Raw genomic sequence first — 19,012 nt, forward strand, 5'->3', positions numbered from 1 at the left:
GTATTATGAAGTAAAAATAAATGATAGACGACGGGAGAGTGAACTATTCTCGCGAGCGACGTCTACGTCTGCGGAGAAAAAAGTCAAGGACACGGCGACTAGCAAAAAGATGCTACGGGATGCCAACTCTTAAACTAAAAGAAATAAACAATCCAACCACACGTGAGCCTTATCGCATCAAGATAAAGTTTAAATTGGAATAAATGTACCTTTATCAACAGCAAATCCATTGGTCATAACAATTATAAGACAACAAACTTCAGTACCGCGCGAGACGCGAAACGACACGCACGCGTACACTGTGTTCACAAAAAATAATTAAACAAAATGAATGTGATATCGTTAGCAATATGGACTTTGGAAAAAAACTGTTTTATAGTATACAGCGGACTTATAGTTTGTTTCATAGCGTTTACATTGTATCATAAGAATAAATTGGAAGAGTATTACAGTGAAACGTCAAAAAAGGAGAAAATGGCGCGCTCTGGAACTGGCGGGAAAGGTGATGGTGACAGTTTTACTTTTTTTTTCCTTATTTTTTTTATAACATAACATGGGTGTTAGGCGTCATGCTGATTATTCCTCGAACGGGTGAAGCCAAATTGCTTAATAATAACAAATGTTTAATGTTATTTTAACTTAGTAAGTTCTAACATTTGTTGTGCATTGCCTCTGTATCGTTCTTATATTATATGTACAATTGATTAGAAAAATGTATCAGAGAAATTGTAAACATGTGTTTTTTTTTAAGTGTAACGAATGGAGTTTCTTACTCGCTCTTCTCTATTCGAAGCTACACTTTGGAACGACCACCTAGCTTCACTGACGGACAGACTGGCAGACTATTATTTATTTCTTTATTTGTTGACATTTCAAAAGTACCTATTTCTGGTTTAATTGCAATAATTGATTTGACATTTGACTATGATTTTGTTCATTTATTTTTTTATGGCGACAGGCGTATACTAACACACATACATACATACTAGATTTCCTCTTGATGAGTAGTTATTCCTAGCGAACAAATCTTATTATGTATTTCTAGTATTATAAATTATACGTATAATATCTGGTAACTTTTTTACATTATATAGAAGTTATTATTCACAAATTACCGTTTGGAACGCCAGCCAACTTATTTATTGTTTAGGTAGAATGTTGAATGCAAAAAATGTTGACGTTACAAGGAAACCTTAAAGGTTAATAGGATTAAAACTGAGTTTATAATGGAGTTTAGTCATAGTTACACCTTTAATGAGTGTGCTTAGTATAATTATGTACTTATACTGTTTACAAATAAACACATATTATACCTACTTAAAGTAAATTAATGTTAGGTACTCATAAAATCTTCATTATCATTATAATACATATATGGTAAATGAAAAAAATCAATAGGATTCATCAATCAACATCAACAACAGCCTATTAATGGCCACTGCTGACCAAAGCCTCTTCTCACATGGAGAAGGTTTGAGCATTAATCACCACGCTTGCTCAATACGGGTTGACGATTTTAAACTTATAATTAGAAGGTATAAGCCCAGGTTTCCTAACGATGTTTTCCTTCCCTGTTTGTCAGTGGTAACTAAATAATCTTAAAAGTACATATAACTTGGAAAGGGTCACTTTTTTGGCCTCATGGAGTACAGTACTAATAAAAAGTAGTATATTTTAATCGAACTCAAACTACAGCTACTATGTATAACAAAAAATAGGTCAGCTGATTGTATATAATTAACAACATTTGAGTTATTTCCTATCGCGGGAATGTGACCTGAAAACCTAATTAAAAGCATACACTATAAAGCACTTATTTACGTACTAAATATAACCAACTTATCCAATAATATAATGTTACATTGAAAAATATGTTATTTCGATATATGTACCGGATGTTTATTCATATGCATGTAGTAAAAAACGGTTATTTCAAAATTATAAACAGATACTCCAATTTTATTTATTGGTCTACATAAAACTGATTGTGGGTAAAGTATTCACATATAGGAATTTTGGAATCTTTTTCTTAGTAATCCCTTAAACTCTTCAAGAAACCTGGTACATGCCAAATTTATCAGTTTTGACTTGACAGACAATGATCAGTAGGTTGGTAATCGGATCTACCTAAAAATCGAAGTTGTCAAAATCGTGGTTGCATTAGTATTATTGCATATCCAGTGCAGTGTTTTAAAGATAAGATTAAGTTATACAAACATAAACACTCCCTTGTAACTAATAAGGAGTGAACCTATTACCGAATACCAGGTACTTTTTAAAAACGAAATCTTTTTTGAGTACTTGGACACTAATTTATCCGTATGTATTAAAAAGCATTCAATAATCTGTCTGTCAGTAATAATATATTATTTAATAACAATTTACTTCTTTCCCTGTTTATCACAAGGAGTCAGGAGTAAAGGAAGTAGGTTATCATTACTAGGTCACCACTTCACCTTTCGAAACCCTATAAGTGGGGGAAGGAAAAGGTTAATAGTCCAGATATTATCACCCACCAGAACAAACATAAATAAACACACATTTTATGTGGGTATTATATTTTTAACACGCACTTGTTATTAGTTGTTTTATGAGTAAGTAACTTTATTTCGCCTTGGATTTTTTTCTGAGCATTTTTTTTTTCTCACATAAAAACCTTCTTCGAATTGTACAAACCAATAATAGCTAAATCAATTCAGCTGTTCTCGAGATTTGCGCCTAGCAACACACTCTTCGCTTAATTTTTCAATTATAGACGTAATAAGAAGGCTCCAATAGGCTCACCCCCTATTACATGGGACTTATAACACAAATGGCGAAAAGTGGGTGTACGTTGTATAGCGGCATTCATCATCATCATCAGCCGAGAGACGTCCACTGCTGAACAAAGGCCTTCCCCTTGGTCCTCCACGTAGAACGACAAGTCGCCACCTGCATCCACTGGCTCCCCGCCACTCTGACGATGTCGTCGGTCCACCTAGTGGGAGGTCTGCCCACGCTGCGTCTTCCGGTCCGCGGTCGCCACTCAGTCACCTTCCTGGCCCAGCGGCCATCAGTCCTCCGAGCGACGTGGCCTGCCCATTGCCACTTCAGCCTGCATATAGCGGCACTACGCATCGTAATGAACACCTCTGCCTACCCCTTCGGGGATAAAGGGCGTGACGTTACTAGACTATGTAATAAGAAGCAAGCCAGCTGCTCAAGTTACATCCTAAACTAGTATTCTGTGCCTAAACTTGGTCCTATTGCTAAGTATTTTGGAGATCGTATAAAACTCTTGCTCAGCAGTGGTACTTTCTTTTTTGCCACTCGACCTACGATAAGTTCTTCAAATATATCATCAAGGTATAGATATATACCAATATAATAAACCGGACATAAGATGTGTATCTAACCGCCAATAATATGTATAGTTATACAATTTATTAACGGTGACTCAAGCATTTCTCTGAAAGGTAACCTTTGGTTGGAGATATAAAAAGTACAAAACCGTTTGTGAGTTCATTACACCTAAAGGGCTGGCCCGATTTCGACGAAGTAACAAAAATCGATTCTATCCTTGGTTTATCGGTCATTAAAGATATCGACGAGCACGAAGTTCTGTGATTTTTTTTTGTGGTATAAGCCCGTAAACGAGCAGCTGAATCACCTGATGGTAAACAATCGTCGCCGCCCATGAATACCCGAAATACTAGAGGCGTTGCAAGTGCGTTGCCGGCCTTTTGGGGGTTAGGAATTTAAGGGTTGTTGAGGAATCAGGGATTGGAAAGGTGGGATCTCTGGTTACCTCACGCAAACAACGAAACACAACACAAGTAGTGTTTCACGTCGGTTTTCTGTGAGACCTCGGTATCACTCCAATCGAGCCGGCCCATTCGTGCCGAAGCATGGCTCTCCCACACTTAAATATTATTTAAGATTTTGTCACATACTCACAAAGCGCTAAATAGGTAGGTAAACATCATCAGGGTCTGTATTCGCAACCGATGCTTGGTCCTATCCTATTACTAAGTACTTGCAAAATCTTCATATTTATTTATTTATTATATTTGGCCAACCAACAATAAAATTGTATATACTAATTCATTTAAAAGATGAAATGGCTATATATCTAATATCAGGTAAAGCAAGCGTTAGTTATATTAAATTGTTAAATAAATATTATCAAACATAACTAAGGCAAATATTAAACGTTTGCATAATCAGTAACTAGGGTTTTTCTCACCGTATCAAGACATAGTGTTTGATTTGCTATAATGTGTGTAACGTAATTGGTTACAAGGAAAATGTAATGTTTGATTAGCAACTAACTTTACTAGAGAGACGATAAACGAGTAAATACTTTTTTAAATGACTTTAAAAAACGTAGGTTCTCATAATTTTATTATAACTTTCGTGAGACATACTAAATTAATGATTATGTTATCGGCTTACTCACGTAATTGTTTGACGAAGGAACTCGATATTACAACCTCTTACTGCCATAAAACCACCCCGTTCCTACTAAATACTTCGAGCCCTAGTAAACCCGACTAGGTCGTACATTAACTTTATATCATACCTGGCAATTTTATTAACTACTGTAAACTTGAATCGAACGCAACATATTTGGTGACGTGATAACGAAGCGATAATTTTTTTGGGGAGAAAAATCATTGTATAGAAATTATAACAAAATACCGCAAAAAAATCTCGCGATTTTGACGCAAAACATACTTAGAACGTACGTTGATGGACGTTAAATAAAAACAACAATACAATGTCAATGACCTCACTTATATGTTAATTTTAATATTTAATTCATATGTGTAATCTAAATCAAATTATCTATGTCCTTTATAAGTTTAAACTATTCTACCAAATTAACAAATCCGTAAATGTTGCGTACATCTATTATGTAATAGGCATAATGTCGACTATGTAACTTGACATAACTTTATTTAAACCGATTGAATGAAACAAACACGTTTTTGATAAAACTTAAGCCTGTTGTTTGCACTGCAATCGAATTCTATATTGATTGATGACATAAATCCGATATTATAACATTCTATTTGACAGGACAGTGTCTATCGGGTAGTTAGGTACACAATATTATAATAGGTTTTCCTTAGTGTTGAGGATATTTTATGTGGTACGTTAACAACACGTTTCTCAAGAAAACACGTACATATTATAATAAAATTAATATTCTTATAAATCTCAGTTCTAGATAGGATGATAACACAACGCAATACTCAAAGCAAAATCATTATATTGCAACTTATTGCAACGAATACACAAATCAAATGGTTTACAGTTGCTCCGGTTCGAAACAAGAGTAGGAACGGGGAGGTTTTTACTCAGTAAGAGTCTGACACTCCCTCTCATCTCATCCAAGGCCAAGAGCCATTAACATGTTTTACAATCTCAAAAAAGTGAGGCAAATACATACTAAAGGTACTGGCTAACGCACAAATCACACTCAGACCCGGAACGATAATTTCTTGTTTCAATAACATAGTACATTAATCGATAGTTAGGTATGTCACGTGCGGAAAAATACCGAGATGTATAACAGATAAGGGCTTAGATAAAATAAAGATAGCCAGCTGGGTCGCAATAATTCGCAAAAATATTCAAAAACTAAATAATACTTTCATGTTAAATATATAACTTTGACGTTAATTTTTAACTGACTTAAAAAAAGGAGGAGGTTCTCAATTCGACCGTATATATATTTTTTATGTATTACATATAACATTTAACTTTAGATAGCTCAGTTATGGTAGTTCGGGTTTCATGTGCAAGTGAAACGCGCCGAAGGTTTAGGATAGAGGTGCATATAAGTATTAAAAAGAAGACCCACTTTTTTCAGTTTATTTATGATGGTTCCAATTGACTGGGGCTGAATTTCTAACCATACACATTATAATCAGGTTATTTCAGACTCTGTGCTGATTCAATCATAAAAAAATACCCCATAAGTGAACCATGACTGAATCAAACCCAAGATTGTTTACTCGGCAGTCGAGCTTGCGGCCCGTGACTGTCACTTTTGTATTGTATTAAAAAAATAGTTTACCCCAGTTTGCCCTACATCTTAATAAATAGGTTTTAGTACACAATGACTTAGTATTAATGTCCTTTTAAGGTGTAAAGGGCATCAATTGTTTAGTTTCGTAATTTAGGAGTGACACGGTAAAGCTTCTAATATCCGGTTTATTGTTTACGCGAACTGCGTCCAATTCACAATTAACTTAGCAATTAATTGAAATATAAATATATAAACTCTATAGTGACCTGAAAATGAAGAAGTTAAGACTTGAGGATTGAACCCTAATGCTCAACAGGCGAGACCGTCGGAGGACACGGTAGAACATACGGTGGCGGTGTGCCCTGCGTGGGCTGAACCGCCGTTCCTCAACTCATGTGGTCGGCGACGGCGACCTCTCGCGTCCGGCATTGGTTCAGACCATGGTGCGGAGCGAGGGGGATATGCGAGTCTCCTATTCTGCGAAAGTCTGCTAGCTAAGGAGGAGGCGGGGCGCGTGAGAGAACGAACCTCTTACGCCCCAGCCGTCGCGAGAGACACATACCGGGCGTCGGGGATCGCGAACGATCTCCGGCCACCGTAAGTGCGGGTCTGCGGACGGTGAGCAAGGGTACTCGCCGCCCGACCAGAACCAGACCCGTGCGTGCGGCGCGTTGCGTTCCGCGCGCGCCTAGAATCAGAACCACAGATTGGATCGGCCCAATAGGGCTGATGCTTAATCCGTAACTGCGGATTAGCTAGCGGGTTTACCGGGGCTTCCGGCTTGACAAGCAGGAGAAGAAACGGGGGGTTTTTAGTCAGTAAGATTCTGAGGTCCCTCTCGCTTTGCCCTAACGAGAGAAGTCATTGGATGATTTTCCCCCTCAAAAAAAAAAATGCTCAATAGGCTCAATCCGTCTTACTTAGACATAATAATAATTGGAACAATTATTTTATACTAGCTACTTCCGCGCGGCTTCACTCGCTCTGCTATGTCCTTTAAAGGTGTAAAGGGCATCAATTGTTTAGTTTCGTAATATAGGAGTGACACAGTAAAGCTTCTAATATCCGGTTTATTGTTTACGCGAACTGCGTCCAATTCACAATTAACTTAGCAATTAATTTAAAATATATAAGTAAACTCTATAGTGACCTGCAAATTTAGAAGTTAAAACTCGGGAATTAAACCCAAAGTGCTCAACTGGCCTTTCTTAGACGTAATACAAACTGGAAAAGTTATCACATAATATTTCTTTCATATATTTTTATGGGATAGGAGGCAAACGAGCAGTCAGAATACCTGATGGTAAGCGATCAGCGCCACCTAGGGAAACCCAGCTTTTAAACAAGGAATACGATCTTTTCTTTAAGGTTTGAAGGTCGTATCGGTTCGGATTTACCGCCGACGGCAGCTCATTCAGTCCAAGTACTAACTATGCAGATATGTTTCAATTCTAATGTAAGCAACAATCAAATAATTAAGTAACAATCAAAAGTGGTTCAAGTATTGTATTGAATTACAAATTGACTTTCCCTGCTTCTGTACTTCAAGTGACACAAACAATAGCTTTACAAATCTTTTGGTTCATTCCACTCCAATGGATCGTTTACGTCATTCCTAAGATTTATAACTATACTAGCTGGTGCCCGTGGCTTCGTTCACGTTGGTAATAAAAGTAACTTAAGTTACTCCTTTGTACATCAGCTACCCTGCCGTCAAAATCGGTCCAGCCATTTCAGAGCCAGATCAAAAAGACAGACAGACAGACAAAGAATGAGTTCTGTACCTATCATCGTAGAAAAACAAACATAATTACATGTTCAATACTAAACCGATCTTTACAAAAACGGTATAAAACTGTAGTGTCGACGTGCGTGTTATAGAAAAAATCGTTGAACATTAATTATTTATACGTAATGGTAGTGCTGCGTTCAAGGTTCCATGCCGGGTCGATAACTATTCAAGCTATGGCTATTATTGTTGTAGTTGCTCGAAGTGGTTATTAAAAGTAATTAAAACATTTCCTAGATTAACAATACTGTTGGTATTGTTGAAGGAAAATATTCAAAATGTTCTTATATTTTTAACCGACTTAAAAAACAAAACCTTCTCAGTTTGCCCTATATGTATGTTTATGCGCCATTATCTCGCTTTTGGCTGAACTGATTTTGATGCGGTTTTCGGCATAGTATTTTTTAAACTTCAGAGAAAGTTTAAGTTATATTACCCGACTTAAAAATTGGAGGAATTAGTTTTGTTAAATTTCAGTAAAACTTAGATCTATATTGGTAGACATTATAGATCGGCAATGTAGGTCCTTATTCTGTCTTCGAGATCTTTATTTTATTCTTTAACTTAATATAACGTAATGTGCCATTACGTTATATTAGTTATACCTTAATTGAAAGAATGAGGAACTAAAGTATAGATTTCATGGACGGGAAATTCCATGTAAAGCGCTCGCCCTGGTAATTGGCGCGGTGGACTGGACAGATAGATCGTGAATATTTTTAAATAATGTTTTCAAACAAAACAAGTTATAACCTTAAAATAATCATAGAGAGGAAAGAGAGAGTAACAAACAGTATCCATATAACAATAATATAATACTGATAAGAGTTATCATTATCGTTTGACCTAATTTCCCAATGTTGTAACAGAGAGGTCAGGGAGTGACATAATTACACCCACTTCTTTATCTCAACACTCCTTTATAAATATGAGGACAGCAGTACTTAGTTCAAGTGGTTTTTTATCTGTACCCTTAGTACAAGTTTGCTTTACGTTGAACGAAAACGAAATGAGAGCGCGTTCGGCGCTCTGATTGGTTGGTTCATTCGAGCCGGCCAATGAAAACGCCGAACGCACTCTCGTTTCGATTATTTTAAACGTAAAGCAAACTCATACTAAGGGTACTTGTATAACTGATTCAGTAAGTGGTCGCAAGCTTGACTATCGGGCAAGAAGTTCTGAGTTTTTGGGTTAGGCAGAGAACTAATCGGTTTTAAATTTTACTGCACGGTTGACGCGATAGCTGGGCTACTGGCAGCCGTGCAATGTGTAGCGGGTTCGATTCCTATACGGAACAACTCTTTGAGTGATTCATAATTTATTAATTCGGGTCTGGGCGTCATGTGCATGTGATGGCTTTTTAATTTTTATAGGTAGTTAAGTTTATAAAAGTAAGTACAAGTTTACAAGTAGCTCCTGAAACCTGAATTAAATGACATTATCATAATTCGGATTATTTCCGATTTGTTATCGATGTTCTTTGAATTCAATAAGACATTTGAGCAAAGGTCTAAATGCAATGACATTTTGAGGTCGACGTGTACGATATCGTCTTTAAGAAAGTACCTATTAAAATTAATTAAACATTTTTTTGTTTTGGGTTTAATAACGTGTGGGTTTGTAAACGTGAGACCCATCAGACCACCACTGCTCCAGTTCGAAAAGCAGGAGAAGGAACTGGGTGGTGTTTAGTCAGTAAGAGTCTGACACTATCTCGCCCAAGGCGTGAGAGAGCATTGAATGACTTTTACCCTCAAAAAAAAAAAAAATAAGTATGAAAAACACTGGTTTTAATGAACATATATTATAATATACGTTACAATACTGATTTTGCAATACATACTTAGATATCTACCTACTACACATATTAATATGAATTTACAGTGATAATATATAATGTACTACGCTTGTTTTCATAATTGCATCTAACATACATTATAAGATAAAAACAATCCATATTGTATTGGAAAACCAACTTTATCACCAACAACATTGTGTTCAATTTTCCCTGCATACTGTAAACAATTCAGATCTTTCTAATTACATTTATTATTCTGAAATCAACTCTAAACGTAGGACGGTATAGTTGATATTTGTTTGAGAAGGTATGGTATATAGAGAAATACATAGTCTTAAATAGAAATGAATTTTATTGTATTATGTAGTTAAATAAGTACCTATGTATTATTAAATATTGAATAGTAGATATTCATAGTAAATGTATAATAACATTGTAATCGTGTATGATTACCATGAAGTACATTTGCTACTGGTAAACATGAAACATATATGTATAACTTCGTAACGGCAGACTTATATTTATTAACTAGCTGACCCGGACTTCTTACCGCCCAAACATTTTTTCTCACCTATTAAACCTTCCCTGGACTTTCACAATAATTTAAGACCAAAATTAGTCAAATCGGTTCAGCCGTTCTCGAGTTTTAGCGAGACTAACGAACAGCAATTGATTTTTATACATAGAAATAAGTTTAAATTGTCTCGAAACTCCATAGTTCCTCATTTTCAATCAGTTTGTTTATCATAACAATTACATATCAAGGCCATGGTATAATATTTCAAGCGAAATTATTGCAACAATTATAATAATATGAAGTTTCGTATGACCGATTATATTACCAGGAAACATGTAATGTAACAAAACACGGAGATATCGTTATAATTGGACCATTTTAAATGCATTATAAATGTATTATTGTGAAATAAAATATCCACGTCCTTGTTTAAAATGTTCTAATATAATATGTATTATAGACTAGGATTTCTCTGTGGCTTTAGTCATTTCTTTTTAAGTTTTAATCGACTTAACTAATTAATAATATCTTTCGCAGTTTTTTAAAGTTTCGTCTTTTAAAGATAAAGATAAATATCATTTACATATTTGTATAACACATGTGCCATACATATAAAAATCATGCAAGATGTTATATCAAAATTGATTCAGTAATTTGGGCGTTACAAAACAAATTGGTAATACTTACTACTTATAATTGAAACATCTCACGTGATTCCTAATGTAACCAGCGACAAACTTCTCAAAAAAAAAAATATATACTAAATATACTAAATTATATTCAAAGAATAAGACGATTGTTGGAATAAGACGATTTTCTCCTTCTACTATAAACACAATAAACATCAGCTGTTAATCAGCTGAGACATTATAATTAAACATTCGAATTACACGTGAACCTATAATTAAAACATATTATATGTAACTAAAACAAAACATTACTTCATTATAGATATGAATATCATTTTTAAACCGCTAATATACCTAAACAAAGAGATTTACTTGACTATTTGTTTACTATAAGTTCCAAAACTACGAAACCGAATTGATACTTTCTGAAATCCCGCTGGTTAAGGTACGCGTCCACAGGACCGCATCGTACGCATCGCACGCAACGGATTTTAGTTTGTCTTGTATATAAAGACATAGAACTGCGTCCACTGATCCGCATCGTACGTACCGCCCCGCATCATCAGCAATGCCTAAATGTGATGCGTACTGATGACGTCATACGAAATGCGAACCATGCGTGCGATGCGTACGATGTGGGCCTGTGGTCGCGATTTAAAATAAAGGTAAGCCTTTATTTTAAATCCCATACGGACGGAACAGCAAGCGAAAAGTTAGTATGTAGTATAAAAATAGATATTATCAGAATGCAGACTTTGTACTTCGCATTGTGATATTTTCAAAACAAACAAATTAATTTTATAGATAAAATGTAGTTAATTAACTTTAATTGGGAGTAAATGATGAGCACTAGTTTATATATATATAGTACAGTACAATAAATACCTAAGTAATACATAAATATAATATAATATAGAATCTATACCAATACTTGTTCTTTACACTTATTAAATTAATTGTGATTGTAAATCATTCTCACACTCATTTGACGAGGAAACTCGACTAATTTCAAGTCACGCTAGGGGCTCATTGTCATCAATCGTAAAACTGATTTTCCTTGCCTTGTTGGCTACGCTATACTCGCAAAGTCCGGTCAAATTACAGAATTGTATAGGTCTCTTTTACTAAATTTAATGAAGTAGTCAAAATATCTTGTATCTTGATTTCAGCTCGAGACTTCCAAGACAATGACGATGAGGATCCTGATCTCCTAGTGCCAGCGCTACCAGAAGACACTCCTCATATCCCCTACAACCCTCCACAAAGGTCTGATGATGAGATCCTGCAGAGATCACGGGAGTACTACGAGCTGATGGCTGAGAGGAGAACCGTGAGGTCTTTCAGTCCAGAACCAATACCACAGGAGGTGCTAGATAATCTTATTAAGACTGCCGGTGAGTTCTATATAAAATAATTAAATAAATACAGTTGCTACTCCCTCGCAGTTTCACCTGCTACATGGCTCCTATTAATTAATGAATATTTAATTAATTTAGTCTCACGATAGTTATTACAAAAATAAAAACAAAATCTTTTCTTTATTGGCGTACGATGATGAAACTGTGAAACTGAACTGAGAAATTATCATAATCTAGCATATTTCTGTCCACTGCTAGACACAGGCTTCTTCAATAGTGTACAATAAAATAATAGCAACGTAGAAATTTTATAAAAAATCATGTACTTCTCAAGGTAGGCCAGATACTAAATACTATTTGTATTATATAATAATCTTCACACACTAGTAGTATTCAATAACAATTATATTATTATTATAAACACTTACATAAAACTACCAACAAATTCAAACTTTATTTAGAAATGTAAACAGAAAATTAATTACAAAAAAGACATTTTCATCATAAAGCTAATACCAAACGCTGTTTTGGGCGAAATGCATACACAGGTCCCTATCTCTTATATCTTCCCACATTCCTGCTGCAGTTTTTTTGAAGTTATCTACTTTGCTCGCCACCATCACGTAGCTTGTAGGAAACATTCCTTTTAAAATGGACTGCATGAACTTTAACACTTCTACGACTTTAACTTCCTCTTGACACCCAACATCTGTGACGCCGCACTTCTCGAGATGAATCACTCTAGTGCCAGGAGTAGTCATCATGTATACATTGCCTGCCCACTTCTTGAAGCCAACATGCCTGAACGAACTGTCCCAGTTATAGTCGTTGTGGTTACAAAACTCCTCACTGTTGGACTTCAGGGAATTCCAAATCTGTCTATCGAATGCAATACCTGTTCTGTACGCTGTCCAAATTTCTACTGATACCAAAGTATTCTTCGTGTAACTGAGTATGTCAAGGTCGTAAGCTCCTAAACTTATCACTTCACAGAAAGGAAAATGCGCTGATCTTACCCTTTTCAACAATTTAAAGACGTAGCAAAAATCTGGAGTAACCATGTCTCCTTCTTCTAGAAATAGAACGGTCATATTGTTAATGGACTTTGTGGCGTTCAAGTTATCGAACACCTGGTTGGCAGTCCACCACCAGTGATGTTTCATTTGAGCCGCTTCAGCGTTTCTGACAATTGACTTGTTACAAATGTAATCCTCGGAGCACAGTTGACCATCTTTCCCAGGATATACACTTAGATGCAACTGTATGGAGTATGGAAAGAAAATTTGAATGTATTTGGCAAATCTAATGTCTTTTATGAGAGAGTTTATGCTCTCACTGAAGTAATCATGCGAGAAAATGAGGAGAGTGTCTTTGATTCCCTCGGCGACCTTCAGTGTTTGTAAAAGCTGACCGAAATAGTAAGCATCCGAATGGACTAGTACTACTATAACATGTGAATCTAAATTATCAGTGATGGGTCCTAGGTGTGTGTTGTGCACAGTCTGCGCCAAGTTTATGTCTTTGATCTGAGATTTAATGTTGAGTATCTGTTGCATGGTCTCCATCTTATCTTTGATCCTCGCTGCTACGTAGTCCGTGTACGTGCTGTTGTCACTGACATCATCCTGGTAGTTATAAATAATGTCCTTTTTCTGTTTTTTGATATACGAAACTTGCTGGTACACGCTGAAGCATATTGTAGACATAACAATGACGAATACAACGATGTAAATTCGAACGAACTGTTGTGGATTTAAAATCACCATGATTTCCCCACAAACATGAAAATTACTAACAAGAATTTAAATAAGAAGCATATGAATAGTTAAATGATTAAACTCAAAATCTTTATGTAGACACACCAAACAGTAGAAATGAAAATGTCAGTTTTGGCGTATTTTTTTGACATAATGCACTCTTATCCTCATAAACAAGGACGTTGCTCATAAAATCACAAAAAAAGATTTATCGTTGTCTTTCTGGAAACCAAAAAAGGTTTAATTAATTATTATTATGCTATCGGGCTTACTCTCGTAATATGAGCCTCTAGCATGGCTTGAAACTAGTCGAGTCGTCAAACAGTCACGTGAGTAAGCCAATAACATAATAATTAATTTATTATAGTATCTTCTTAGAAAATATTGCAGTATTGCATGTTATATTTACTTCATGATTAGTACTTTATAAGCAAGTTAGTTTTAGAAAGTGGATATCGCAGTAATATTACCAGATTTCTTAACAAACTGGATTTGTCAGGATTTCCTGCAGAAATACACGAGTGGAACTGGAAAATCCTGCCCGTTTAGTGATTTATTTGAAGTAACTAGCTGATGTCTTTAACCTATGTTTTTTATAACCAATACTTGCCAATTGCTTTATAAAACTTAAGTGCTATTGAGATTCTATCTATTTATATATTATTTAGTTTAGACAAGTATATATGGCATCTGCCAGTGGCTTCGCCCGCGTTCCTATAAAATAAAAAGTAGCCTATGTATTATTCCAGACCATAATCTACCCCTTATTACAAATTTTAGTCAGATTCTTTCATCTATTTTTTGATAATAACTTGTCTATCGTTTTCCTTGATAAATGAACTATTCAACACGAAAGGAATTATGCAATTCGATCTAGTAGTTCTAGACATTGGCACGTTCAAACAAACTATATATTATTATCTAATATAATACATACAGACATGTAATGCCACAAGAAGCAGCAATTAAAATCAATAGTAAAATGTTATCAACGTTATATTAAAACCAAACATTTTGGTTGGCGAAATGCAAACAAAGCTCGTGGTCTCTGACATCGCTCCAATAACCTGTTCCTGAACCGCTGTAGTCTTTACTAAACATCACCTCGACCTTAATTCTCAAAGGGAACAACTGTTTGGCAATGGATCGAATAAACTTTCTAATTTCTTTTATTTCTTCTTCCATATTACAACCAGATTCGTTCTGTTCACAATCCTTAATGGCAAACACTCTTGGAGCATCTGATGTGATTAAATAAATATTTCCAGCCCATTTTTCAGCTCCAATACGTTTCAACGAACGATCCCAATTTGAGTCATTATACAAACAAAATATTTCTTTCCAAGGTTTGATATTATTCCAAGTTTTCCTGTCGAAGGCTATGGCTGTTTTTGGCATTTCGTCCGTCCACGGTTCTGCTCTTATGAGGCCCCATGTTCTATTATACCGCCATACTTCACGAGCGTGTGCTGCTAAACTGATCATCTCGCAAAAATCACAGCGCCTTTTCTTTAGCAGTATTAGTACCTTATACGTAATTAGAATGTCAGGACTTACATAATTATTTTCTTCTAAAAATAGTACAGGTCCTGTGAAATTTTTCAACGCGGTTAGATGATCGAAGATTTGATTAGCTTGCCACCACCAATGGTGTTTTGATTGAGCTGCCTCGGGATTTCTAAACTTGGACTCTACACAGTCCAATCCTTTGACGCAAGACTTAGGTTCAGCTCCAGGAAACACATTCCGATGCAGTTGTATTGAATATGGATAGAAGATTTGCATGTACTTTGCAAATTCGATTTTGCTGATCAATTTATTCATTTCGTAACTGTAGTGGTCATGGGAGAAGATTAGGAAGGCAGAGTTGATTAAGAGAGTGTGTCTCAGAGAATTTATCAGTGTCTTTAAAAGGAAGACGTTGGAATGGCATTGGATGACGATGACAGATGTATCGTCTGTGATGGGTCCAAAGTATTTGTTATGGATAGTTTGCATTATGTTTAAGCATTTTATTCTTGTTCTAACTTTGTTCATATTCATGTATGCTCGTTTACTTCTGGCAAATTTAGCTTCGTTCACCTCACTGCACTCCATGCTGTAAAGGTTATCATCAGTGATAAAGTCCTGGGGATCTTTCTTGATATACACAATCTGATGATAGGCTGCGTAAATTATCATCATCGAAATAGTTAATAGGAATATTGAAATATAAGCACGCGTAGCTATTATCATGATTAATTTACGTTTACTAAGAATTTCGAGTGATATTTTAAAAAATATGTTACGACAGAATGCACATGAAGGTACAAAAATTCAGATAAAATGACATTTCCAGAAACATTTTGCAAATTTTAAATAGTGACGTTACCACTACCGAACTTTGACGTGAAACTAATGAATTATCGGTTTTTACGTTATTACTATAAGGGTGCTTCTCCACCAGAGATGTGCTATGTAGTAATAGCTAAGCTGTGAAACTATGTGACCGTGTCCACAGATACTAAGCCATGTAGCTGTGCGAGTAAGATGCGCTATGAAACATAGTGCATCTCTGGTGGAAAAGTACCTTGACTCCCAAAAATTATCATAAATAAATTATTTTCAAAACGTTATTGCAAAAGCATCAAATACCAGATAACATTTCAGCTAAACCTACGACAGAAGCCAACTAAAGGACATACTCCTGAAAAGACTCAAATACTTACTCTCTTTAGCCCATCTTGACAAATTCCCCCTATAATTCCAGGAACATCACCATCAGGTGCTCACACAGAACCTTGGACCTTCATCGTGGTCCAAGATCCAGAAATGAAATCTGCTATACGGGAGATAGTGGAAGAAGAAGAAGAATTGAATTACAACCAGAGGATGTCTCGGCAGTGGGTGACGGACCTGAAGCCATTCGCCACGAAGCCTGTGAAGCCATACTTATCCGATGCTCCAGCATTGGTGCTGGTCTTCCGACAGACGCACTCTTGGAGAGAAGATGGAAAGAAGAGAATGCACTACTACAGTGAAATTAGTACAGCAATAGCTGCTGGAATATTGCTTGCTGCTATCCAGGTGAGGATTTGAAAATTATATAATACATTCATACGCTTTCTTACTTTTTTATCTATGAAATGGGTCGACGTTAGGCCACTATCTCACCTGGTGGTAAGCGATGATGCGGCCCATGATGGAGCACGCCTGCCTATAAGCCTATAAACACTCTTATTTACAGTTCAGCGACCCAAAGTGGATCTTGGCCTCCAATATGAGATTTCTCCATAGAAAGATTTTTCACCTTCATGTGCCCTTCTCCCAAATCACCACAAATGATCTATTTCTAACTCTATAATAGGTACTTTATTTCTGTGAAATCACTTCATAAAATGTGTTGTGTGTTTTCTTTGGGTTTATTCATTGTAAACATGAAATAAACTATACATAGATCAAAGCGTTTATTTCTGTTTGTTGATTATCTTCTGTTCGCTACTTTGACCTTGAATGGTAACGTAAGCAAAATCAAAAATAATAAAAATTCCTCTCCTGGCCTCTCTTCATCTAAGTTTAGGTACTGGAGCATTGAACCTTAAATACCTGATAGAGCGAGATCCCAGAGCTGTCAGACATACCTATCTTATTTTTACAAGCATTTAACCTTCGGCTTACAGTAGTCTTGTATATACTTTTTAATGCCTTAATGTTTGTAAAGCTTGCCGAGAGACACCTGCGCAGGTACCAGGTGAGAAAGGTAACTAAAAATTAGACTCGCTTAACTTACATTTTTATGTCTGATTTTTATTTATGTTTTATAGAATATTACTCTGAAATCATATTAAAAAAATCAGACATTTTCCATGGACCAAAACTTTTATCAGACGCTTTAAAGCTCTAAAAAATAGTGCGCCTTACAAAATTGTAATAGCAATATATGTGAGGTTGGAGAGAAATATCTTTTCGGCAAAGCAGTAGCACATTTGTAACATTCACGATGGTAATCACGTTCGTGCAAATTATCTGGTAAAACTATGATGATTTGTACTACTGTTTTGCATTACAGGGGCACCATATATTGCTATTACAATTTTGTAAGGCGCACTATTTTTTAGAGCTTTAAGCCGTCTGATAAAAGTTTTGGTCCATGGAAAGTGTCTGATTTTTTTAATATGATTTCAAAGTAATTATATTCTACAAAACCTATATAAAAATCAGACATAAAAATTTACGTTAAGTGAGTCTAATTTTTAGTTACCTTTCTCACCTGGTACCTGCGCAGGTGTCACTCAGCAAGCTTTACAAACATTAAGGCATTAAAAAGTATATACAAGACTACTGTAAGCCGAAGGTTAAATGCTTGTAAAAATAAGATATGTCTGACAGCTCTGGGATCTCGGACCATGATGTACTATTTTCATTTTACATAGTATCACTCACATCATTTATAGGGTTTTGGAGGCAATCGCTCCACATCAAACACCGAAATTCTGATGAAAATAGCTAAGACCAACCATCATCAGATCATAATCACCAGTTCAGTGCCAACGAATAGGCATTCTTTTGCAAGAAAACTACTTGCAGTACAATACATTGAGGAGTCCAAGACAAGAGTGCTTCTCTTCTTCTATCATCTTGCTAATTTAACCCAATATTTTTTCCAGTACTGCGGTCTAGTAGCCCTGACTTCAACACCATTGAACTGCAACGCGCGTCTCCGAGACCTGCTGTCCAGGCCTATGAACGAAAGACTAGAGCTTCTTCTACCAGTAGGAAGACCATGCAAGGAAACCACGGTACCAGACCTTCATCGAAAGAAACTTGAAGAAATTATGGTTAAGATATGAAAAAAGTCTGATTTTGTGATAATGTTGTATGTATATAATGCTCCTATCTTACTGGAAGGTGTTATCTAATAGATAAATGTGTTTGCATTCCCATGGAATACTGTTTGTTTGTTACAAAGTCTGATAGGCACCTGAGTTGCCTTTGAATTTGAATAGAATCGCCGATTGTTATTTTGATAAATTGTATTGAATTAAATAATGATAAAAGCAAATGTGTTTCACCTATTTTTGTAATAATGAGGAGACAGAGGAAACCTTGTTTGAATTCCAAGTTCTTATAGAAATAATACGTATGTCACTTTGACATTCGTGTCATTAG

The 19,012-nt window shown here is 35.7% G+C and overlaps 1 protein-coding gene across 1 annotated transcript; it reads left to right on the forward strand.

Annotated features, from left to right (window-relative positions):
• Nucleotides 1–252: 252 nt before the first annotated feature.
• LOC118269814 (iodotyrosine deiodinase) lies at nucleotides 253–18,880 on the forward strand. Its single transcript, XM_035585135.2, has 4 exons — nucleotides 253–502; nucleotides 11,919–12,143; nucleotides 16,614–16,930; nucleotides 18,511–18,880. The coding sequence occupies exons 1-4, from the start codon at nucleotides 328–330 to the stop codon at nucleotides 18,691–18,693; spliced, it is 900 nt and encodes a 299-aa protein (XP_035441028.2). The 5' UTR covers nucleotides 253–327; the 3' UTR covers nucleotides 18,694–18,880.
• The last annotated feature ends 132 nt before the right edge of the window (nucleotides 18,881–19,012 follow it).

Source organism: Spodoptera frugiperda, chromosome 30 (genome assembly GCF_023101765.2).
Source record: "Spodoptera frugiperda isolate SF20-4 chromosome 30, AGI-APGP_CSIRO_Sfru_2.0, whole genome shotgun sequence".
In the NCBI taxonomy this organism is placed as follows: Eukaryota; Metazoa; Arthropoda; class Insecta; order Lepidoptera; family Noctuidae; genus Spodoptera; species Spodoptera frugiperda.

Excerpts from the sequence above, each read along its gene's own strand:
- LOC118269814 (XM_035585135.2), top strand. The coding sequence starts at position 328 with ATGAATGTGATATCGTTAGCAATATGGACTTTGGAAAAAAACTGTTTT. Across the intron at positions 503-11,918 it reads CTCTGGAACTGGCGGGAAAG|CTCGAGACTTCCAAGACAAT; the intron begins GTGATGGTGACA and ends TCTTGATTTCAG. Across the intron at positions 12,144-16,613 it reads TAATCTTATTAAGACTGCCG|GAACATCACCATCAGGTGCT; the intron begins GTGAGTTCTATA and ends CTATAATTCCAG.